The sequence below is a fragment of the Echinops telfairi genome, unplaced genomic scaffold (assembly GCF_000313985.2).
Source record: "Echinops telfairi isolate 266 unplaced genomic scaffold, ASM31398v2 ScPeMD7_53;HRSCAF=182, whole genome shotgun sequence".
Classification (NCBI taxonomy): Eukaryota; Metazoa; Chordata; class Mammalia; order Afrosoricida; family Tenrecidae; genus Echinops; species Echinops telfairi.
Genome location: NW_022103951.1, coordinates 18692575 through 18716917, shown reverse-complemented (window position 1 = coordinate 18716917; position 24343 = coordinate 18692575). Strand labels below are relative to the sequence as shown.

The 24343-nt window shown below is 45.7% G+C and overlaps 1 protein-coding gene across 1 annotated transcript in view; it reads left to right on the top strand.

Moving 5' to 3' along the window:
* The window catches only part of WWC3 (WWC family member 3), a 111826-nt gene that overhangs the window by 1161 nt on the left and 86322 nt on the right, over positions 1-24343 (top strand). The window contains exon 2 of the mRNA XM_004709981.2: positions 5-81. Within this exon, the coding sequence (XP_004710038.2) occupies positions 5-81 (77 nt within the window). The remainder of the gene's footprint in view (positions 1-4; positions 82-24343) is intronic.

The following is a 24343-nucleotide window of genomic DNA, read 5'->3' as shown; positions in this document are numbered from 1 at the left end:
GGAGGCGCGCGACTACGACGGCCGAGTCTTCTACATTGACCACAACACGCGCCAGACGTCTTGGATCGACCCCCGCGACCGGTAAGGGCCCACCACACTGGGAGCTCGGGCGAGATCGGGCTAGGCGCCTCTCCGGAATCCGGACCGGCCGGGTGGCCCCTCGAGTCCGGGCGACGATCGGGCGCCCCTCTCGCCCCCCCGGGACCTTCCAGGGTGGGGGCACTCCATATCCTGGGCCCAGGTCGAGGACCCCAGGAAGCGCCCCATCTCCGGGGTCCCGGATCTCGAGCCCCAGGCTTGCGGAGCCGCGGTCTCCTCCCTCTTACTCGGTTTCCTCACGTCACCCGCTGTCCGGCGCCGGGGAGCTGGGCGCCTGGAATTTCCTCCGCTGGCCTGACGGATGGCTTGCTTTTCCTCTTTCCGCGGGACCTCGCCCATCCCTGGCCCGGGCTTCTGCGGCCCGGCGCCCCAGCACTGGCCGGGTAGGCGACCCTGGCTCCGCCATGGCGAGCTGAGCTGTCACCTGGGAAGCACAGGCGTCGCGCCCCTCATGGGGAGGGGGGGTCCTTGTTCAGCGGGCTCAGCCGTTTCCATCCAAATCTTGATGCCAGACAAGGCGCTTCAGGGATTCCCACCCATTTGGAGTTGGGAGAGCCAGTTCTCAAGCTGTGCTGAGTTGCTTTTTAGCTCCTAAAAATCAAGAGAGTTAACATGCCGTTTGAAATACCCCGGTGGACGGCGGCCAGCATGGGAGATGATTAGACCCAGATGGTTTCGGAAGAAATGAAAAACAAAAGTGGTCTTTCAGGTTCCCTTTTGTGGCAGATATGCGCAGGGCACAAAGTTGCCTGATTATTCATATAAATAAATAATCACAGAAACACGACTAGGTTTCAGTTAATCAAGTTCACTTAGGGTAGTTTCCTCTTTCCCTGTTTTCTTAATTGTCCATTGGTTTCAAGGATTCGCCTACATCCTTGGTAGAATTGGGAATTGTGGAGGACCCTCGTGTTTCCACTGGTCATCTGATATCTTGTCCTATCTAGAGTAACTTCTCGTCACGGGCCTGAGTGCCAAAGAGGAAACACTGCTGGCTTTCCAGTGATTTCCAGACTTCTGAAAGGGCCCAGTGTGATGACATGGTGCCTGCTTCCTCCTGCCCACGCATGGCACTGGCGTTTTAAAATAAACGTTTGAGGAGGGAAGCTGCTGAATTATTGTTTGAAGAGTGTTTTTTTTGGGGGGGGGGAGACTCCGGGAAAAACAAACGAAATCCTGGTTTCCCGTGCTCTGGGAACATGGCTGAGCTCTGGACTTGGGATCGGCTCTAGATCCTAGGACCCTGTTATGTTATGGGTTACACGGATGCTTAGTGGAAAGTTATTTTGAAAATCAGGTGAGATCATATTATAATTTTATCCAAAAGCTAGGCCCACAGCTGTCTGATCAAGCCTGGGATAGGTCTGGAGTTGGTAAAACGTCACTATCAGGGGCCCTTCACCCTATCTGTTGGTAACAAACCCAAACAACTGGAAAATGACCCAATTCAGAAGACCATTTTGCTTAGAAAAGGCTAAAGCTCACTTTATGAGGGTAATATAAAACAGTTGTGGTCCTAGTGGAGTGGCGATGCCTATGAACAATAGAAATGACAGCATTCCTGTTTCATGGGTCAACCCGCCACCTAGGTGAGCAATAGACACTGGAGACAGCCAGCGTGCAGAAAGGTCGCTCCTTCCCTCTAGTTCCTGCACGTTTCCTCTGTTCCCCTCGCCCCAAATCCACATGCCTGATGGAACCACGTTTCTAATTCACCCGTTGCAGCCATGTCTCTTGGGTTACAGGTTTTCAAAATTCCCATTTCTAATGCTAAACGTGTTGGTCGAGTGGACAAGAGTGAACATTTTTACATTTTTTGGTAAAGTAAAAACATGTGTACACTTTCAGAGACACTGTTTTTATACCGAGGGAAAATGCGGCAGGGGACGGCTTGAACTTCAGCTCCCAGAATACCTTGCCCGAAATATGTATGGAATGTTCAACAAGCCACAGACATTTAAGTGGAGTTGGTTGAAGGCTGTAATAGTCTCTCTGCAGCTCCACTTTCACAACAGAAAATAGCCAATTTTTATGGGTGACCAGTTAGTCTTTAAAGTTGTTATGAATTTATATTACACAGGCAGAGCTGGGCTCCAAGCACGTTTTCTCCCATGTGCATCAGATACTCTGAGAACCCTTTTTGAGTCATGTTGGCTTCTCACGACCAGGAGCCGGTGATCAAGAACTGAACTGATGGACTCCGGAAGCCATTGCCCTGAGATAATCTTTAAACCTTAAGCCAAAAAGATCCCCTGAAGTCTCCTTAAAACCAAATGCTGGTTTAGTTTAACTAGGAAGGAATGTCTGCCTTGAGCTTTGTGCTCTTCTTAGGTCTATCTCTAAGCGGTCAATTTGACAACAGCAACTCTAAAGATTAGATAGGAAGCTTGGGGGTGGTGGGGTGGTGGGGGCAGTGAGGCTATGTTAATAGAGGAGAAACAACCCAGAAAAAGAGGGTGAGGATGGTTACACTGCAGGAAAAATGTCCTCAAGGACACCGAATCCCTTGGATTCCTGGTTGTTGGGCTGTGTATGTTTTTCAACAGAAACAACGAAATACACTTTTTTAAAAAAGAAATGAATTGGCGGGAAAGAAAAATAACTAATAACTTTTCTGAAGTCATTGTGGAGGAATAAAATGAGTTCAGTAGGTTAGGTGAGTATTGTGGCAAAGTTAGAAGGATCATTCCCTGAGTGAGTTAACAAAACCTATCATTCCATAAAATCAGCTGCTGTGAGCAGAGTAAGGGAAGGCCAAGGATTGTAAACAAAATCTCTTGGAAGTTTTATAGCGATTCCATTTAATGTTACATTTAACATTTGTTGTTGCCAGCTCAGGGAGGGCTGGTGAGTTATCACCAGAAACGGGTTTCTTCTTCAGGTTGTACCAAAGAGGATGTAAGCCTCAGGGTCCATCCCTTACAGCTCTGGCTAAAATCTCAGTGTGGGAAAATGGGAATCTTTCATTTTGATTACAAAATGGAGGGTCCACAGGTGGAAGCCCACTATTTCTTGAAACCAGTACTGTGCCTAGCAGTTTCCTAGTTTGTTTACTGAGCATTAGACCCACACACATTGTTAGAGAATATAATGAGAATCGATCATTTCCACAGGGCCCAGTTTCTATTTAGCGGCTGTCATTCTTTATATCCTGCAAATCCTCACTCAGGGTACATTCATCACCTTATAGGACTAACTGTACTCACAAGTATTTCCCACTTGGGTGGAAATTTTGGGAGAAAACTTTTTGCTCTCTTGGGAAGAATTTGCTGATTAACTGCTTCCTGCCAAGTGGTTTTGATATTACTCTTCTACAGATTTACTGAGAGGTGGAAACTTAAATTTGGGATGAGATCACATCAGAAATCAAAGTAGAGTGTAGCTAATCATGCAGCCTGCAGAGGACTATGCTGATATCATGGTGCACTAGCCAGGTACTACCTGGAGGAATCTGTGGTGCTTTAAGTCCTTGAACAATTGCTTTAAGGAGAAAACAGTCCACGCATGGCTCTGGAATCTGCCAGGTTGGAGCAGCACGTAATGGCCAGATGACATCATCGCTACCTTCTGGGAACCTTTATTTAGTATTAATTTATAGGAGGTTTTCTATATTTATCTCACAGAATCTGTTTCTGGATTACATAAACTGCCTTGGCTGGGGCTTTCTGATAAACGAAAAACAAAGATGGAGTGTCGTATGAACACGGGAGGAGGGGCCATCTTGCTGTTAAGGTCATATATGGTGAACACCTAGAAGAATCTTCTTTTTCCACTTAGATTGTCAGCAAGCACCACTTGGTCTAATTTCATTCTTTGTCTTTTCTCTCTCTCTTTTTTTTTAAAGAAAAATGAATGGAAAAGTCATTTAGCTCCCAAAATAGTTCCTGGATGTTTAGAAACCTCTAAGTCCTGCCCCCGCCCCCCTTTTCACTTGGATTGTGGAAGGGAAATAATGTGTATACCTTCTCTGGTCAAATAACATGTTCCAGGTCACTGGGGAGCCTCTCCTGGACTTCCTGACCTTTAACCGAAGTCTTTTTTGTTTTTTCTTCCAATGTTGACTGCCTTTCCAAAACAAAACAAAACAAAAAATCAATAAAATTAAGATAAATGTGAAGGTAGAGTCTACTGAATTCAATTATCTCCAATAAAGTGAAAATATTACATAGACTCGTGGCCTCCTATGCATTGGGGCAAGACATGGAGACCAAGAAGTAACCATTTGTGTGGGAGATAGGGCACAAACATAAAAAAGGCAGACAGTAATAGTGGCGAGGCACGTATGATTCATTCAATTCTTCAGGAGGTGATTGCTTAGGAGAAAAGTGTGGGTGGCTTACTTGAGGCTGCAGTGGTCTCCATTGTGGCTTACTGAGGGTTCCTTGTGCTTCTTGAGTATTGGGGAGTGAAGGGGCCAAGCGCCTAGAGATGGAAAAGAAAATCAGAAAAGTGCTGGGATGAGGACATGCAGGGTGGGTTGGGAACCTATCAGGGAATCAATCATCAGTGTGATGTAGCCAGAGTTGTCTTGTAAAAGAGGCAAGACTTTGGCCAGACTGGTTAGAGACCTCCGTAAGCTTTGGAGTTAGAGGAGCTAAAGTCATTTTATTCATACTCATTTAGCATTTGAGGACCACATCCAAGGGACTTGAGTGAGGCTCCCCTCAGTAGGTAGAAGGGCAGGTCCGTGAGCTGAGATCTTCTGAATCCCAATCCAGTGAATGACCTTTCAGGCAAGCTGTTCAACTGCCCACTCACCGTGCATTTGTAAACATCCAATCTCTTTCCATTCATTCTATAACTGATTATTTGTTATACAACATGTAGGTTTTATGTACTCTTTCAGGTTTGGGGGCTCCGAGGTTGACAAAACCAGACAGATCCCTGCCTCGGTGAGGCTGATATGGAAGCCCTCTTCTCTGAGGTCTTGTCATGCCAATCCTGCCCACTGGATTCTCCTTCTTGGGACCCCATGGTTTTGGGATCATTGCTCTTGTCAGTAGCCGTTGAGATGAGCTCCATTCCTCGAGGCCCCACGGGTGCTCAGAGTAGAGCTGCCCTGTAGGGTTTGCAAGACAGATGTCCAGGCCTGTCTCCTGAGGCGCCTCTGGGTAGGTTTGAAAGGCCAGCCTCTGGGCTAATAGTTGAGTGCATAACCCATTGCGCCACCCAAGGACTCCTGTGGTGTCAGCAGGTATTATTATCTAGGTCAGGCGTCCTTAAGCTACAGCCCGCGGGGCCACATGCAGTCCGCCGAGGACATTTATCTGGCCTGCTGGGTGTTTTTGCCCCATTTGGTTTTTTACTTCAAAATAAGATATGTGCAGTGTCAATAGGAATTTGTTCATAGTTTTTTTTTAAAACTGTAGTCCGGCCCTCCTATGGGTCTGAGGGACAGTGAACTGGCCCCATTTAAAAAGTTTGAGGACCCCTGGGTGTGAAACTTTCATGGAAAGCCCTCAGCAGTTACAGAGTATAGGCAGATGAAACTGACTGGTGCCAAGGAAATTGACTTAGTTGCTTCAGTTCACCTAGGCACTGAGGGACTGAGTCTGCCTGACTCTGGGACTGGAGCCCCTAGGGATCACTTGTCCTCGTCCCACCCTGGCTAGGTGACTGGGTGTTTTCCTATGCACTTTATGGGGCTCAGGCAGCTGTGTTTTCTCCACTCATCTAAAGATGCCAATGCATAACAGGAGCAGGACCCATTTGTGCCAAAGTTCCCAGAAACGTGACCTAGGTGCTGGTACTTTTGCTACGTTGAAGGTGGCAATCGTAACACGGAGAGACGGTAACCATTCTTTCATTTCTCTCTGCACTTGGGACAACAACTGTCATTTGTCTCCCCCCACTGCCCTTAGTTGACCATGTTCTTGTCCTGCAAACCAGCTGGACAGACCTGTGGTAGGATTCTGGCAGTCATGAAGCTAGCTGTGCATACTTGGACAAGTGTTATAACCTCTCTTGGATTCGGTTTTCTCACATCTCCACTGGGAACAACGATGGTTCAATGAAGTAGAGGAGGCAGCGTTCAGGGCCTGTATTCAGAGTGTCATCGGCACCAGGCAAAATGCAGCTTTTTAGAATTTCTTTTTTATTAGAAGCGTGCAGTTGAGTGTGGTTGCAAGCTGCTAGTCAAGAAGAGAGAGAGGGGAAGCCCAGTGGACTGGCCATCCACGGTCATATATATGCAAGTATAGAATTAGGATTGGCACACTTGCCCATGAAGTGTCATTTGTGTGTGTGTATAATCAGCGAGGAGAGCAGTATGTCCCAGGTCTAGATGCATAAACTTCCTTAAGGAGCCCTGATGGGACAATGATTAAGACACCTCAACTGCTAACCAAAAGATTCGTAGTTTGAAGCCACCCAGGTGCCCCATGGGAGATCACTGCTGAGAAAACACTATTGATGGGACAGTCCACATGGAGTTGCTATGAATTGGAATTGACTCAGTGGGACCCCAAAACAAGGTGTATACGTTGGATGACTGTATTACCCCACTTTGGGGAGGGGGAGAGGATAACAGAATTGTATGTGAATGGACATATTGGATGGTTTAAGATGTGGCTAAAAATAAGTAAGTAAGTAAGTAAATAAATAAATAAATAAGGGTTCCTGGGGGTTGTGGTTGGAGAGGGAGGGGATAAAGGGGAGTTGATTTCAAGGAGTTCCAGATGAAAGAAAATATTTTAAAACTAATTGTGGTACCAATTGTACAATTCTGCCTGATGTGATTGAACTATGGAATGTTAGGATATCTGTCAGAGCTCCCAATAAAATGATTTAAAACAAAAAGAACCAACTTTAAAAAATGCATACGAAACTAGGAACAATAGCTACCTGTCTTGGGATGGTGGGGATAGGAACAGATAAGGACAACGGCCTGGAGAGATTTTTTACTTTATAGCTTTATTTTTAATCCCTTTTGCTTTTTTAATAAAATACATGTATTATGAAATAGGTAACAAAGTGTTTCCCAGCTTAATCATTGTTAAGTGGTTTCATGACATTAGTGATGTTCCCCATGCTGTGCTCTCAACACCACATTTATTTCCAAAAGTTTTCCATCACCCCAAACGCAATTCTTTTTTTGTCTTTTGAACCAAGTGTGTCTGATTAACTCTTCAAAGAATGAACTGGCGGGGGAGGAAAAGCATTAAATCAGAGGACGGAGTTGTAGGTATGATTTTAAGAACCTCCCTTTCCTTTCCTCCTGCCTCTTCTCTCCTCCCGTCTCCCCCCTCCCCCACCATTCTTTACGTGGAGATTTATATGGCAAGTTTATATTCGCCTAACTTGAGTCCAGTACATCAGGATCTCAATTACATTCCTGTTGATCATAATGATCTAACTCAATAAAATGTAACAATGTTGATATTAGGTGGATATTTTCAGCTCTGTAACTTTTGGAATTTCAACATTGTTCCAAATAGCTATTTTATTGCATCCACAAAACAAAACCTTAAACCGCTTGCAATCAAGTTGATTCTGACTCACCGCGGCCGACAGAGCAGCCGACAGAGCAGAAACCCATAGGGTTTCCGAAGGCATGCAGATTGTCACGTCTTTCTGCCAAGATGCGGGTTCAAACCTTTCCAAGCTGTAGTCAAGCTGTGCCACCAGGACTTCTTGTTTGATTGCAGGCTGCCTGCAAATTGCTTATCCCATCTTTTTTTGAAAATTATCTCTTGCTCTTTTTCCCTGGGTCTCTGTTAATATTTGAGAAGTGTCAGCTATGTCAGGCTAGATGGCCACTCTTAGCTGGCTTGTGTGAACCCCATGAGGGTTTGGCATAGGAGGGTTTAGAGCTGCTTGGACCAGGGTGACTGGCAGACCTCGCTGTGAAGGTCAGGGGTGAGGCCAGGGCCACGTCCATCTGGTCTGCTGGACTCAGATCTCCAGGGACATCACCTGGCATTTGGAGACCAACACGTAGATGCCTTTGGTTGTACTTCAGTCCCCTCCTCCCCCCACCTCATTCTCCTTGCTTCTGTCCTGGAGTGTTTTCTGGTTTTCTTTGCCTCTCATGAAAACTGACTTCTAAGCGAAAATGACTGTGCTTAAAGAAGGGGGGATACAGTGCTAAGCTGGACCCTTCTGATGCCAGTCATCTCATTGTTGGGGTCTAATCACATACTACATGTGTGACAGGCCAATCGACCGGCCAAAGCAGGAAGAACTTAATAAAAAAAACAACAACAATTGTTCAAAAGAACAAGATGGCTACCATTGCTGATGGTTTTGAGCAAAAATTCTAAGAAGAATTTTGGTCCAAAGGAGGAAGAATGCGGAACAGAATTTCAAAATCTCAATGGAATCCCAACTTTCCGGAGTCATGGAGGCTGTCTGAACCTCTGCTCAGGGCAGAGCAGATTGTCCTGTGACAATCTTTAAACTTGAAACCCAAACTATCCCCCAAAGTCTTCTTTGAACCCCCAAATAGTTTATCTTGATAAGGAAAGTATGTTTGCCTTTAGCAGTGTGCTGTTTTAAAAAGTTCTCTATGTGAGATCAAATTGACAACAGCAAGGAGAAACTTTGGGGGCAATAAGTCTAAGTTAATGGTGATGGAACTATTTGGGATGGCAAGAAATGTTTGAAGAATGCAATCATTCTCAGCAAGGTATACAATTCAAAGTTTCTGAGATGGTGTAAGCTTGTGCATAGTTTCATGCACGCACGTGTGCACACACACACACACAATCTAAGATGTCCTATGACCCAAGAGCTCACTGATTAAGTTGTCTCTTTGCATTCCAATTAAGTCCCTTTATGCAGAAAGCCAGAGAAATGCCTATAATTAGAAAGATTGTCATTTTAAAAATACACAGTTTAAAAGCTAAGGATTAGAAACACAGGCACGGTTAACTCCTGGGAAAATTGGAAAGTAGGAACTCCCCCCTCTTTTGTGCTTCCAGGTAAGTGAGGCCCCTGTGCTTTATGAACTTTTGGTTCACACAGGCCAGGTCAGAGGGTCGTGTGCCTGCACAGATGTACGTGCTCGGAATACCCAGGAAGAAATCAGAGCTGCCCTCTCCACCCGCCGCCCCTTTCACAGACCTGTAAGCACAGAAGAGATGCCGTGGGACCAGTGTCTCAGGCAAAGCCACTTATTAGCCTGGTTCCCTTCATCAGAAACAAAACAGACAGTCAGAATCCAAAGCAGCAGACCGCTTCAGTCAATATGACACACAAAAGGAAGCCCATATGATTCTGTGCGTACATCAGTCTGGAAAGAATAAATTATAGGGAAGCAGGATAGATGAAGTAGTTGCCAAGAGTTGGGAAGAGGGGCAAGGGTGGATGTGGCCTGAGTGAGGCCTGTGGCGTTGGAACAGTTCTTTACTTTGATTGTCGTGGGGGCTATCGAAGCTACATGTATGATAAATATAGAACTCTGTGTGTGCGTGCGCACCCACACAAGTGTATGTACCACAGGCCGACTCAGAATGAGCAATGCCAGTGTGCTGTAATTATTATGCGAGATGGGACCGTTGGGGAAGGCGGCTGAAGGGTACCAGAGATCCCCAGTACATGTCTTTGTAACTTCCTGTGAATCTAGAATAATTGCAAAAAGCAAAAAGGAGAATACAGTTAGTTGCAAAGAATGCAAACTTAAACCTTCTCCTCTTTAACTTATCCCTGAACTATATCGGACGAAGATAGTGGCTTTCATCTAGCAAAACCAGCCAAATGTACTGCCAGAGAGTCAATTCCAACTCATTGAGACCACATTGGGCAGATCAGAACTGTCCCTGTGTAACTCTTACTAAAGGAGTCCAAAGGCCCATCTTTCTCCCTCCGCGCAGCTGGTGAGTTCAAACTGCTGACTTTGTTCCTTTTCAGCTAGGAAGGGGGAATGTAGTTTGGCCTCCTCCTTTCTCCCAAGGGGCATTTGGTGATGTCTAGAGACATATGGGGTTGTCATAATGGATTTTCTGGAGACATTTTGGGTTGTCAACTCACAAACCAGTTGAATTGGGGATTGGGGGACAAGGATGCTGCCTATCATCCTCGAGCACACAAGCCAGCCCTGATACAGAGAATGGCCCCACCCAAAATATCAGCCACCCTTCTCTCAGCCAGTCATCAAGCCTGAAATTGGCTGAGGCTGGGGCAGGGTGCCCAGGCTTGTCCAGTAGTGAGCTCTGAGGACAGACCTGAGACAAGTGTGGCCCTTTGCCCCCAAAAGATGTACTTCCTTCCTCTGATTGATGTACTGTCTCTTTGTTAACTTGGAGCTGGGCAGCCATGTCGCTGTTGGAAAAACCACAAGGGATCTGGCTGAGAATTTCTGGCAGTGAAGAAAGAACGGCCCTGTGTCCGGTCCAGTGAGTGGACAGATGAATTCGGGTTCCGGAGCTGGCTGCCCGCAGCACTTTTTCTTCGGTGAAACACCACCACCTTTAGTGGAGACCCTGGGTGCTACCAATGCTTAACATACTTAGTTACTAGCCAGGGGGGGGGGGGCGGCTAGAGTTTCAAGTCTACCCAATGTGCCTTGGAAGAAAGGCCTGGCCTCTACTCACTACTCACCACCCCACAAAACAACCACAGCAACTATAGAAACCTAGCCATTGAAAACCCTATGGAGCACAGTTCTCCTTTGACTCCCATGGGGTTGCCAGGAACTGGAGTCAACTTGATGGTCTCTGGATTGTCCTTTAAAATACAGTTCAATATGGGCTTTCTGCTACATATAGCTAGCAAAGGCATCCTAATTCGCACTTATTTCATCCCATGTTGCCTTGCCGTTTCCACACTTGGCATTGCGATTGGAGAGGAAAACTTCCATTGAGTGGCTATGCCATTGTTTGGGAAATAGTCCCTTATTTGGGGACATTTAGATTTTGCCTGTGGACATTTACGATCATAAATACTTACAATGCTGCTTATGGGTAATTATTTTCTCTAGGTGGTTTTTTCACCCTTGTCTTAGGAACTATTTGTAGGCATGAGGTGTTCATTCGTATGAATAAACTTTTACTTTGGAATAATTTTAGGGTTACAGAAAAACTGCAGTGATAGAACATCTGATATATTATCAGTGATTGAATTTTTCTTTCCTTCTTTTTTTTTTTTGGTGTTTCCTCTACTAATGTCCTTTCTCTGATTCAGTGGTTTTTAGAGTTATTAAATTGCTATGATTTTATTTGGTCCAACTTAATATTTGAAAGTTTCCCCTACAGTTTTATTTTGGGTGTATTGATCTATATTTCTTACATTTGACAATGTGGTTTAGTCTGAGTTGAACACACTTTGGAATTATGAATCCTAAGAACATAAGATGCAAGATGGGAATTCTAGATTCAGAAAAATGCACAAGCTCATGGAAACTTGCTTTTGGCTTTCTGGAGGTGTATAGACTTTTTGGAGCCCATTTATGCAGAATGCTGGGGTCTTGGTTTGAAATGAGCAGAAACCCTAGAGGTGCCGTCCCTGCATGCTGTAAGCAGAGTCAGATGAATGGATGATTGCATGTTTTCTATGTTTATATCACTACCTTAGGCACATCATGCTTAACTACTGAACACTGATCTATGGAAAGCCTTCCATGCTTCCTCTAATTCTTCTCCAACCTCATACTAACCAACCCAGCATTAAACTGTGGCCTGTGGTCACATGACACAGTCAGTCCTCATGTACTGGGTACATTTCACATTCACAGTGAAGTGAAGCTGCTTTCCATTACGGAACATTTTGATCAAAGATGGTATGGAAGAGAATGTGGAACAGAATGTCAAATTTTCATGGAATCCAGACTTTCAGGAGCCTATGAGGCTGAATGAATCCCTAACTGAGATACTTTTTAAACTTTAAGTGTAATTACCACCTAGTAATCATTACTAGCTGGTGGTGCTATTGGGTAAGCATTCAACTACTAACTAACTACAAGGTCAGCGGTTGAAAACCATCAGCTGTTCCAGGGGAGGAAGTTGAAGCTGTCCACTCCTGTACAAATGGACAGCCTTGGAAACCCTGCATAGAGTTGCTGTGAGTCGGAATCAAGTCCATTGTAGTGAGTTTGGCTTTGGTTTTGGAATCATTACTATATTCCCAATAGAGTGGGTTCTTTCTAAGGCAACTAACTTTTCATTTGGAGGAGCGTATCTTTTAGAATGACTCACTAGTATTGTGATTTGTTGTAGTCAAGTTGAACCTACCACCTGGTTAGGGAGCAGTATGGGAGTAAAGTGAATTTTGTGGATAAAGGGAACTTCTTTTCTGCCATCCATTTTTGTAAGAACCTTTGAAAATTATTTGACTTGCCTTTTGTTTCTTCTTGAGATGTATTAATATGTAACTTTTTTTTAATAATTAGGGCTCATAAGGGTAAACATTGGGTTTTGTGTTTTCTGAAATGTACCACTCACCACAGGGACTGCCAAAGTATGGTTAGTACTGTTTTGAGGCATGGACAGGCTCTGATTATTTGCTGTGTGGTCGGTCCTCAGGCATATTATTTAGACTCAGTTTCCTTGCCCATAACATGAGGGCAAAGTCGGGCTTCCAGGTTATTTTGAAGGTTCGAGAAGATTATGGAAAGCACCAGTGTCTAGTGTGTCTTAGACACCCAACTTTTGATCTCATCATAGTAACGAGTCATGCAGTTTATGATGCTTCAGCATCTTCTGCCCTTCAAATGCTCACCCTCCACTCGACCGCTTTTTCTGAATTGCCTTCTTATTTTGCTCACAGTTGCAGAGGCAGCCCACCAGTGTGGAGACAAGGGTTGGAACACCACAGTTATGATTTTTCCCCTTCCCTGCATAGAGCTGTTCTTTGCATTCTCTTTGTTTTATGGCTGGATAAGTGAAGTTGCTGGGACTGGATTATTACTAAAGAGAGATAACAGATTAGAGCTAAGCCCATCAAACTGCTTGTAAAGGGCCAGCTGGTAATAAATCTTTCGCTTGGTAGGTCTCTATCACAACTACTCAACTCTGCTCATGTCTTACAGAAGCAGCTGTAGACAGTGTCTAAGCAAACGGATGTGGCTGTTCACCAATACAACTTTACAAAAATAGGTGGTAGAGTGCATTTTGCCCATGGAGTGCAGTTAATCAGCCCACGCTCTGTCATGCTTCTATGTGTCCTATGTTAACATGACCCAAGCTTTCATGTCTTGAACTTTCAATTTTGTAGTATTAGCTTGGATAGAAATCTGAAAGTAATCCAAGTATGTACAGAATGATTGATTTCCAGTGGCTGTCATTGGACTCTGGAACTTAGCATTTAGAGCACTCAGTGATGCTAAACCAAACCAAACTCATTGCCGTTGGGTTGATGCAACTTGGAAGACAGAGTAGAACTGGCCCCCAGAGGATTTCGGAGGCTGTAATCGTTGCAGAAGCATCTGCCGCATATTTCTCCTGCAGAGTGGGCTGGTGGCTTTGAACTGCTGCCCTTTCACTTAGCTATCCAGTGCTTTATCCATTGTGCCACCAAGGTGCCTTTCAGCGATGCTAGAGACTTCAAAACTCACAGCTGATGATGGGAACTTGTTCCATAATGAGTAGACAGTTGTTGGACAAAGTGCGGTTAAAAGTTGATTCCAACTAAAGATCTGTAGTCAAATCTTCTCAGCTCCCTTCTGAAGTTACTGCAGGACAGCTTTCATGGATGTGTTAACAGCTTGTAGACGCACATTTATATGCGCAGGTGAATGCACTTTGGGGATAAAATGAAGTGTGCCCAAATTGCGGTGCTGCTTGGGTCTTGGAAGGAGTGTGGGGTGGCTGAAGAGAAGCTCTCTTAGAGGGCAGAGCTCAGGGAGGAGAGGGAGGTGTGCCATCCTGACACGTGCACACACTTCTTGCCTTGGGGGGAGGAGGGGGTGCTCACTCTCCAGTGGTGGGAGGTAGGAAAGTGGGGATGACAGACAGGTCACAGCATGGCCTATGCAGTTCACTTTCATGAAGATTTACAGACTTGGAACCCCGTGGGGAAGTTCTACTCTCCTGTCGGGTCTCCCTGGTTTGGAATTGACTCAACTATAGTCAGATAGTGAGTTGGGTTGACCCAATCTTTCCATCCTGTTGATGCTAGTATCAAAAGCCAAGACACCAGAAGCCAATCTCTCCCCTCCCCATATCAGAAACCTCCAAAGTGTCACCCTGTTGCTGGCATATCGACAAAAATGTCAAGGATTCACAAAAATATCATCTTGCCTTCAGATGCAATTATGGAAGAAGGACAGAATAGCATTTGCATTTTATGTGCCACCATCTTGGCCAGAACCAAGGATTCCTGTTTGAACAACGCCCAGCACGCAGCTTTGCCTTGGGCTTTAGACATAATTACTTTCCATTTTTAAACAAGAACACATGTACTTACTATGCTTTTAAAGTTATTAGTAGAGAGAATTGTTTTTGTTATGTCATTTACCACCTAGCCCCTTTTAAAATATGGATCACTGTAAAGTTTTATGTAAACATATAATGGATAAAACACTTGTTACTCGTGACTCATTGTGACTGTCTCCGCTCTAAAATTTACGGCCACCTCCGTGAACATTGGATGGACCTGCAGCCTGCATTTCCTTCAGATGGACTTATTTTTATGTACAGCAGGGGGGGAAAAGTGCACTTTCTTTCCATCTTTTTTAGGGGTGGCATAGTGATTAGGTGCTTGACTACTAATCAAAAGGCCAGTGGTTCGAATCACCAGTCCCACCATGGGACAAAGATGTGACAGCCTGTTTTTGTAAAGACGTATAGCCTCAAACCCTACTCTGTCCTGGGGGTGGGGTAGGGGGTGTCGCTATGAGTTGAAGCGACTCACTGGCAGTCGCCTGGAGCAGTGCCAGAGTCGTGGGTGGTGTAAACAGGGTGTGACGCCCTTGACTACTGACTGACAGGTTGGAGGTTTGAACCTACTCTAATGCACCTCAGAAGAAAGGCCTGGAGAACTATTTCCCAAACCTAAGCCCTTTGAAAACCCTTTGGAGTATAATTCTCCTCCAGCACGCGTGGGGTCAACATGAGTTGGCATCAACACCGGTTGGGGTTTATTGTGTGTGCTATCTTTCAGCGGGTGAAATGAGCCTCATCCCTTTTTTGTACCGAGGAAAATATCATTATAACATTTCCACTTGGGGGATGGACACTTCTTTTATCTCCTTTTCTGAGTTAGATCCCAAGTACTTCCAGGACTGGCAGGGTTAGGCTGTGTAAGAACCCTTTCCAAATGCATGGGTCGTTTAAAGACAAATTGGATTCAGCGCTGACACCAAGTTGCACGTCAGATGGCTAAGAGAAACAATGGGTAGACTGCTGCACCCTTCATCTGCTCTAGAGCCCTTTTTTGGGTGCACAGTGGTGTTTGGGTATGCTACCTCTCTGCCCCGAGTTAAAGACTCTTTGGTCTAGTCCAAACCACCAAAATAAGTGAAAATCAGTAATTTTTCCATGTAGCAAACCAATGACACAGAGGCACTGTAAGCCTGTGAGTTACTGGAATTGGTTTTATAAAGCAGTTGGCTGGTAATATTTGGAAAGCTGGGGTGTGGGGAGCTGTAAGAAGTGGTTGGCTTTTTTCTCCTCACCAAAGAAGCAGCCCTATACTAAAAGTACAGTCTTGTATTAATTAATGGGTTTCCAAATAGCTTTCAAGCTCGTTTTCTCTTCCCCATGACTAGGGTGGTCTGCAAAAGTATCTGTGAGACAGGAAAGAGATGTTTTGCCTGTTTAGTTGGTTCTTTCTTTTTGGTAATTTTCTGATGGTAAAGTATGCAGGACATAAAATTAGTCATTGTAGACATTTTTAAGGCCATAATTTTGAAGTAATCATGGTGGTCCACTCTAATAAATGTGGCGATGGAAACGCACCAGCTACTCTGAGGGAGAAAAATGAGGCTGTCTACTCTTGGAAAGATTGACAGCCTCAGAAGCCCTGTATAGTGTTGCTGCTGTGAGTCAGAATCGACTCTGTGGCAGTGTTTTTTTAAAATATAATTTAATGCCCTTAATTAGATCCATCATAGTGTGCAACCATCAACAAATAACTATTTTTGAAGCTTCTTTAATTACCCCAAAGAAAAAGTTAATACTTCATAAGCCATAACCTACTCCCCCTTCCGCCACCTCCTGATACTCACCAAAAAACTGCTTGCTAGGAGTTGCCTGTTCTAGATATTCATGTAAGTGGGATGATACCATGTTTGTCTGTTGGTATCTGGGCTATTTCATTTCACTCAGCATGGCGTTTTCAAGGCTCATCCATGTTGTAACATGTATCAGAACTTTATCCCTTTTTATGGCTGAATAATCTCCTGTTATGTAGATAGACCACAGTCTGTTTATCCATCATCGGTTGGTGGACACTTGGGTGGGTTGTACCTCTTGGCTCTTGTGACTAGTACTGCAATCCACAGTGGGATAGATATGTCTGTTTGCAATGCTGCTTTGGCATCCTCTGGGTCGGTGCCTAGGAGTGAAATGACGGGGTCAGAGTACTCCTGTGCTCAACGACTGGAGGAGCCTCCAAACGTTTTCCAAGAGGCTGTACTATTTGACAGTCGCACCAGCAATGGCTTGAGGGGTCCAGTTTTTCCAAATTCTCACCACACTTGTTAGTTTTCATCTTTCTGATAGTAGCCATAGATCTATCTCATTGTGAAAGTGATTTGGAATTTCCCTAATCACTAATGATGCAAAGTATTTTCTGGGTGCTGCCTGGCTATTTGTTTATCTTCTTGGGAGAAATGTTTTTTCAAGTCCTGTGCTCATTTTTCAGTGGGGCTATTTGTCTTTTTGGATGTTGAGCTGTAGGAGTTCTTTATACATGCTGGATACTAGGCCCTTATCTGATATGCTTTTGCAACATGTATCCTTGCTTGAAAAGTGCAACCAGGCTCAAGGACTACCCCTTTAGACCAGTGATTTTTTTAAAATACTTTTGTCGGGGGCTCTTACATCTCTTATCACGATCCATGCATTCACCCAGTGTGTCAAACACATTTGCACACATGCCGCCATCATCATTTTCAAAGCATTCTCTTCCCACTTGAGCCCCTGATATCAGCTCGCCATTTCTTCCCCCTCCCTCCCCTGCCCGCCCTCCCTCACGAACCCTTGATGAGTTATAGGTTATTATTTCCATAGCTTACATCGTCCTCCGTCTCCCCTCACCCAACATTTTTTAACTCCAGCAGTGGATGTGGTATGTTGTGTGCCTTTAGTGAAGGCATTTAGTTTATTTTGTTTTAGTTAACAGTAACAAAAAATCATTCTTCAGAGTGCTAAGATTCTAATAAAAAAAAACCATTTTATTGGGGGCTCGTACACCTCTTACATACAAACATCTACTGTCTCGAGAACATTTGTACATATGTTGCCATCATCCTTTTCATTTTCAAGGAGGGAGGGAGGGGAAAATGAGGAGCTGATACCAAGGGCTCAAGTAGAAAGACCAGTAATTTTTAAGACTGCTGACAAAATACCTGGAAAGCCTTCTAAAAATGCTCAGCTCTCTACACTCAGTCTCCCCAGTGGATTCCAATAAGTCTTACCCCCTTCCCCAAGACAAACAAAAAACTGCATGGTTAAGCAGGAGTTTAACTAAAGTGACCAACTTCCTGGCTGGATGAATAGGTGTCATCGAAACAGAGAATGGGCCAATTCGCTAGAGGGGCAGCCCCATGCTCTCACTGCCTCATAATGGTTTGGGCAAAACATTTTTTAAAGGTCTATTGACCAGACTTGGTCATGACTACACGTATTCCAGGATGGCCCGGCAGCCCTGAAGTACCACGGAGACCTTTCATGTTCTGTGTTTCTCAGGAGGCGATGCCTCCAAGCACCATGAGAAAGATGCTTGAGTTATTGCTTGTAAAGTTTAGGATTCCTGTAAGTTTTCTTCGAGTGCTGGCTCATGGGTTTACAACCATTTTAAGCCTGTTCCTGTGGAACACTGAGGTTTTTTTTATGCTGAGAAACAGTGCTACCAGGCTGAGCCCCCACCCCCCTTGCCCACCTCAGCATTAAAGAGGATGGCTGAGGGTGGGGCTCACCTCAGAAGGTGGGGGGTGGTTCCAGGCTTGTAGGTGGATCTTTATAGCAAAATAAGTTCTTATGCAGTAGGAAGCTGGATGGAGGAATTGGTGGTTCCAGGGTAGAATTCTTTTAGTCTTTCTTGTAGGATACCTGGGTTCAATTCCTGGCTTGTGCACCTTATGTGCTGCCTCCCACCCCCACCATCTGTCAGTGGAAGCTAGTATGCTGTTAAGATGCTGAACAGGTTTCAGTAGAGCGTCCAGACTAAGATGGACCAGGAAGAAAGGCCTGAGGATCTCCTTTTGAAAACCAGCATGTGAAAGCTGTTTGGACCCTAGTGGTCTGATCGGGTAGCCTCTTTGATTGCTGGGTGAGGTCCCTTCCTGCTTCTTTGGCCTCATTCCCCATGGACAGTCCTTCCGGTCACCCTCCATTCCAGTCTAGACCCTGGACTCCCACCCCATCCCCTGTTCTTGCTGCTTCAGAGTGAATGACTCCTCAGACCAGGCCTGGAGGGAGAAGGAAAGGAGACAAATCATGATTAAAAACTTTCAAAGGTTCAGTTTCATAGTTGTGCCCATTGCTTCATTAAATGCATGCCAGGTTGGAGAGAGACTTTTGCTGTGCCGTTTTTATTGGATTATCTTACTTAGGCAGGTTATTGTATTCCATCTTATGAAAAGAAGGCAGGCAAAAGTCTGTTTTGAATCCTTTCCTGGTGCACCTCATGTCTCCTGCGGAAGCACACGCTCTGTATACCAGCGCCTTACAATCTATGACTCTTTGAGAAACGCCACCCCGCTTCCAAAAAAGGAGAACCTGATTTGCATCCTTACTGCATTTTACTGTGGCTTCAGCCATGTGCATGTGGGTGTGAAACATTTTGTTCTTGTCTTTGGTTTGCTGTTTTGTTTTCTCTCGTCTCTGCCAGACTATGGACATCGCCTCCCATGGTTTTTCCCACCCTTGGCACAGCGATGCCCGGTTACTACTGGTTGCTTGAGTGCACCGTCACTTGATTGCAGTTCTGAAGATATTTGAGATGTTCAAGTTGTAATTCTCAGTTTGAGAAAAAGATGCTCGTTAAAAAAGCTCACCAGGTTGTTTGTTGTTAGTTGCCAGAGCCAGCTCCAACCCGTTCTATAGCAGATGTGTAAAACATAAATTGAGCATAGCTACAGATATGTGTAGATATACACAAAATTGCCAGAAAAGAAAATCCTGTTTGGTAAGGTGGGGAGCCAGCAGACACACATGAAAGGGCTTCAAAATTTTGAGAAAATTTTTTATTCCATTTCTCCATAAATTTTTTGAAACCCCCACGTGTAGGCGTGTGTGTGTGTGTGTGTGTGTTGTGGATTGCTGTGGAATTGGCTGCAATTCTTGGCAAACCCATGTACAAAAGAACGAATTGTTGCCTGGTCCTGTGCCATCCTAGCCATCATTAGTCTGCTCCGGCCCATTGTTGTAGCCGCTCACCGTGTTTTGTTTTTTTTCCCCCTTTTCCACTGTGTGTCCAACGTACGGGGTTCATCTCCCTGCGTGCTCTTGAACCACATTCTGTTGTGTTCCACAGAGCTTTCATTGGTGGATTTTTGAAAGCTGATCACTGCCGTGCCTGCCTTTCTTCCTACTCCAGCTTAGTCTGGAAGCTCAGGTGAAACCTGTCTACCATGCGTGAGCCTGCTGGTATTTAAAAGACTGGTGGTATAACTGCCAACATCACAGCCACCACAGTTGGATAAGACTCAAAGAGGGGTGGGGTGGCAGTGGGGTAGAAAGGACTATGATGTCTCCATCGATGATTCCTGGTTCTGTTGTCCTATGGGCTTTTCCTTTCATTTAGAGATCAGGGACCTAAGAGACAACTGCATCGTGACCTTTGAGTGTCACTTATATAAGTGGTCCCCAGTCCTGTCCTGTGTCACATCACCAGCCAGTGAAATTTGGGTCTCTGGCTGCCTCCACCTTGCTTGCATTAGTGAGCGCCTATGATTTCAACTCCTTGATGAAACTTGTGGCTGTTGAGGGGCTTTGTGTGGAAACCTTAATCTTGGAGACTGGAAACTGGGATTGTCAAGGGCAAGAAAGGTCAAATAATACATGCCATGGTATTTTTTAATTGGGGAGAGGTAAAGGTTTGATGTTCTACTGACCATAACAATAATTTATAGTAATGTTGAGTCGCTTCCTCCTCTGAGCCTCAGGAGCTCTCTCCCTGTGCCCCTGCCCTTGAACCAATCTGTTGGGTAGTGGTGATTGGTTGCTTACTTGTTCCCGGCCCGGAGCTGAATTCCTTGAGGTTAACCCCTGGCCCCTAGCACCTCAAATCATTTTCCTGCAGTGAATATTTAAACCGACGGCTAGCTTGGTACAGCTGTCGTAGCGTTTTCCCTGGGGCGAAGTCCCCACACTCACTCATGCTTGGTCAGGATGGCATGCCTCACTTGACAGACAGAACCTCAAATGTCTATTTGCTGGTCTGTCTGCTGGGCAGAATCCTTCCTCCCAGCACCTCACTTGGGCACAGTGGTTACAGACTTACAATTCTATAACAATGAATGGCCAGGGAGTGAGGGTGGGCTTCTGTGGTAAACTGGTGAATGGCCCTTTCCAAAGTGAGTGGCCCCAGTTTGCTTTAAACATTGACCGGTGGCAGTACTCAGGGTCCAGCAACTGTGGCGTGGTTATGGGATGTTCAGTGACAAGTTAGAGGGAGCAAGTGGTCACGAAGGAGAGGGGGGGACTTATTCACTATGTCGCTTTCCATTCTGCAGACAATCTGGTGCTTCTGCCAGCCAGCAGCCCTATTGGCCAGTTCTCAAGTCGAACCTATGTCCCCAGGACTTGGGAGGCATTCAGGCTCCTGCAATGATGCTTGCTTGTCTGCAGGGTTCAATGGATGATGTGAAGTTTATTCTAATAGTGTGTTTTTTTTTTGTTTTAAATTGTGCTAGTCCAAAAAAATTGTGGTAGTGTATACATAATAAAGTTAGACATTCTGACTGTTTTAAAGTGTATAGTTCAGTGGCATTAATTATATTATATTCACCATGTTATGCACCCATCACCACTATTTGCAACATGATTCCATCTCCCCAAACAAGTTAGAACTAACTCCCTAGAACCCGTTCCCCCAACCCCTAGTGACCACACTTGAACTTTTGTCTTGATGCATTTTGCTGGTCTAGGTTTTCCACTTTGGTGGATTAGTTGAATCCTACAGTGTTTTTGCCCTGTTGTGTGGGAGTCACTTCACTGAGTCTGATGTTTTCAAAGTTTATCCAAGTTATCGTGCATATCAGGACTTTGTGTCTCTTTGGGGCTAATGACCCATTGTATGCAAGCAGAGTCCCTCTGCTTGTCACCACCTTATCAGTCAGTTCTTAGGGAGTGTATTCCTGAGGTTGCCAAGGAATTGGCCCTGATTGCTGTCCCTGCCCAGTGCTAGCTCAGACCTCACTGCATCTTCCCACCAGCCCCTCAGCCTCCTGTCCCTGCTGTCCACCTCCTCTGTAGACATAGGGATCTTTCATAAAAGCAGATCTGAGGACAGCCCATGGGCTTCCTCAGTGGCTTCATGCCACCTCTGTGCCACCCACACACCTCGGTTCTTTATCAGGACAGCCATTCCCCTGTGACTATACACTTCCCCATTGGCCACATGCACGCACCCTCCCTTCTAGGACCAGCAGAGGCCAAGTCTCTGGTCCAGCTCCAACTGGGTGCAACTGTCCTTCCTTCTTCCTTGGCCCACCCCAGGTAGTCTAGAAACTTCAGCAGTGCTACTCTGGGTAGCCCTTGCCACCCTGAGCACTGGGCATTTACCTGGACAGTCGTTGCCCTGGGGCTGAGCTTGGGGAGTCAGCCTCCTGAAAATGGAGCTCCTGGCCTGGCAACATGTGGGTCTGCCTGAGGGCAGCATTTCCTAGGGAGGTGACAGTTTGTCTCATTGTCACAGAGCTCCAAGACCTTCAAAGGAGCACTGACCCTGGGGATGTCATCTTCTCTGCACCCTTTGCTTTCCTGACACATGTTTAATTCATGCAGGCTGGTTGGGTGACTGTACATCTTATGGGCCTTGACAGTCATGCCTCCCTCCCCCGTGTGTTGGCTCCTGAGTTCGGCTGGTAAGATTATAAAGAGAGGTATTCTGGGGCCCCCAATAAAACAGATCAAGTGACTGCTGAAAAGTTGGATTTGGAGGAGGAGTAATTAATGCAAAGGCCCTGGGCGGGACAAATAGTTAATGCACCCAGCTACTAACCTCGAGATGGGGGTTCAAGTCCACCCCGAATCTCCTAGGAGGAAAAGCCTGGCAATCTACCTTCCCCAACTCTGTCATTAAAAACCCTATGGAGCACAGCTCTGTGCCCTGCCACACACAGGACGCCATAAGTTGGAGGTGACTTGATGGCCTAAACTCAAAAACCAAACTCACTACCATCTATTTGATTCCAACTCCTAAGTGACCCTGTGGCGCAGAGTAGAACAGGCCCATATGGGTTTCCAAGGCGGACTCTTTGTCTTTCTCCTGTGGAGCAGTGGGTGGTTTTGAACTGCTGCTGTGGTGTCGAGCGCCCAGCGAGGAACCCACTCCACCAGGCCACTGGGAATGAATGCAAACACATTCGGTGGGAGATCAAATCAGGGAGGCCCCTCTACAACAGCACCGAAGGAGAAAGAGGAGAGCTGGAGCTTGGCAGGGTTTAAAAAGCTGAAATTGAGAGGACAGGACCCAGAGGACCTCTGTGTGCCGCTCAGCATCTCTGCATGGCCCACGGAGAACTACCCTGCAGCCTCTATGGGCACAGGCTGCACCTCCCTCTGTGATGCCATTTCTAAAGAATGCCATTGTCCGGCCTCTTTTCTCTCCCGGGCCAGCGCTGTTTCCCTGTCCCATCCCACACAGATTCACTTTTTCCGTCAATTGTTACTATTTGTTTCTTTTTCCCTACCCCTCCCCTTTCCTAATCCTTCCTTCACATGCCTCCTTTTAATTTTTAGATATCCCTTCCTGGCATACACAGTGGTAGATTTAGACCAGTCAGACCCTGGTGAGCACACTGGTGAGTGCTGCCTCACACAGGGTCGCCTTGAGTTGGAGCACTGTGGGGATGAGAAAAGTAAAGAGCTGGCTGAGAACTTTCCTAGCTCTGTTCTCACCAGAGTAGGCACCTAGACATCTGACAGGAGGGTGTCAGAGAAAAACAACGATGGACAAACGAAGTACCGGGACTGTGGTGCTCCTTCTCCCACTGGTAACACAGTACCGCTAGGTCACGTGTTTCTCTCGGGGTGGCAGGTCCTCACAGTTCCAGATTTTGGACCTTTTGGCTCAGTGAGGAAGTGGAGGGAGCTTATGGTTATGAGTGGAGGCGTCTGAGTTTTCTTGACTACTGGCACCCCAACCTGCTTTTGCCACTTCGTAGTGTGCGTGCCCTTGAACGCCGGGTCCTCTGTTGTAAAGCCATATGCCAGTTAAAGGAGATGTTCCCTGGTTGGCAGAGCCCAATGCCTGGCTTGACTGTGAGGTTGATGGGTTGGCTGCTGAGTTTGACTTGGTAGCCCAGGGCAGCTTTGAGTGTGAAGCTCTTTTGCTTTATGTAATTGGGTACATCCGTGTATAGATGTGTCCTGGGGATGTTACCTTCTAAGTACCACTGCTTGTTATAAAAGTAAGGAAGTCATTTTGCATCTCACACAAAACCCACACAAAAGCTTCATCACATATCACTTATTGTACTCATCAGGCAAGATAAAGTTTGCTCTATTATTTTCTAATTTTAAAACTTAAAAAAAAAACCCAACAAAATATGCCCGTTCAGTGGATTTCACTGCTCACTGATGAATCATGACTGTAGTATGTTGTTTGCTGCTGTCGAGTCTCCTCCGACTCATGACGACCCCATGTGTAACTGAACCAAACACTGTCTGGTCTCATGAGTGTTGGCCTACTCAAGGCCATTGTGGGAGCCATGTGGTCTATTCTGAATGCTTTCCCATGGAGGGGACTCATCTCCCAGCATGACATCAGATGAGGTTCTGTGATTTCTAAGGTTTCCTTGACTCATTTCTGAAAAGTGATCATCAGGCCTTTCTTCCTAGTGTTAGTCCTCATGCTCTGCTGAAACCCGTCCACCATGGTATTTCAAAGACTGGTGGCTTAGTGTCTACCATCACAGCAACTCACGAGTTGCCACAAAAGGACAATCTGCCAGACAGGTGGGGGCGATGCATCCGAT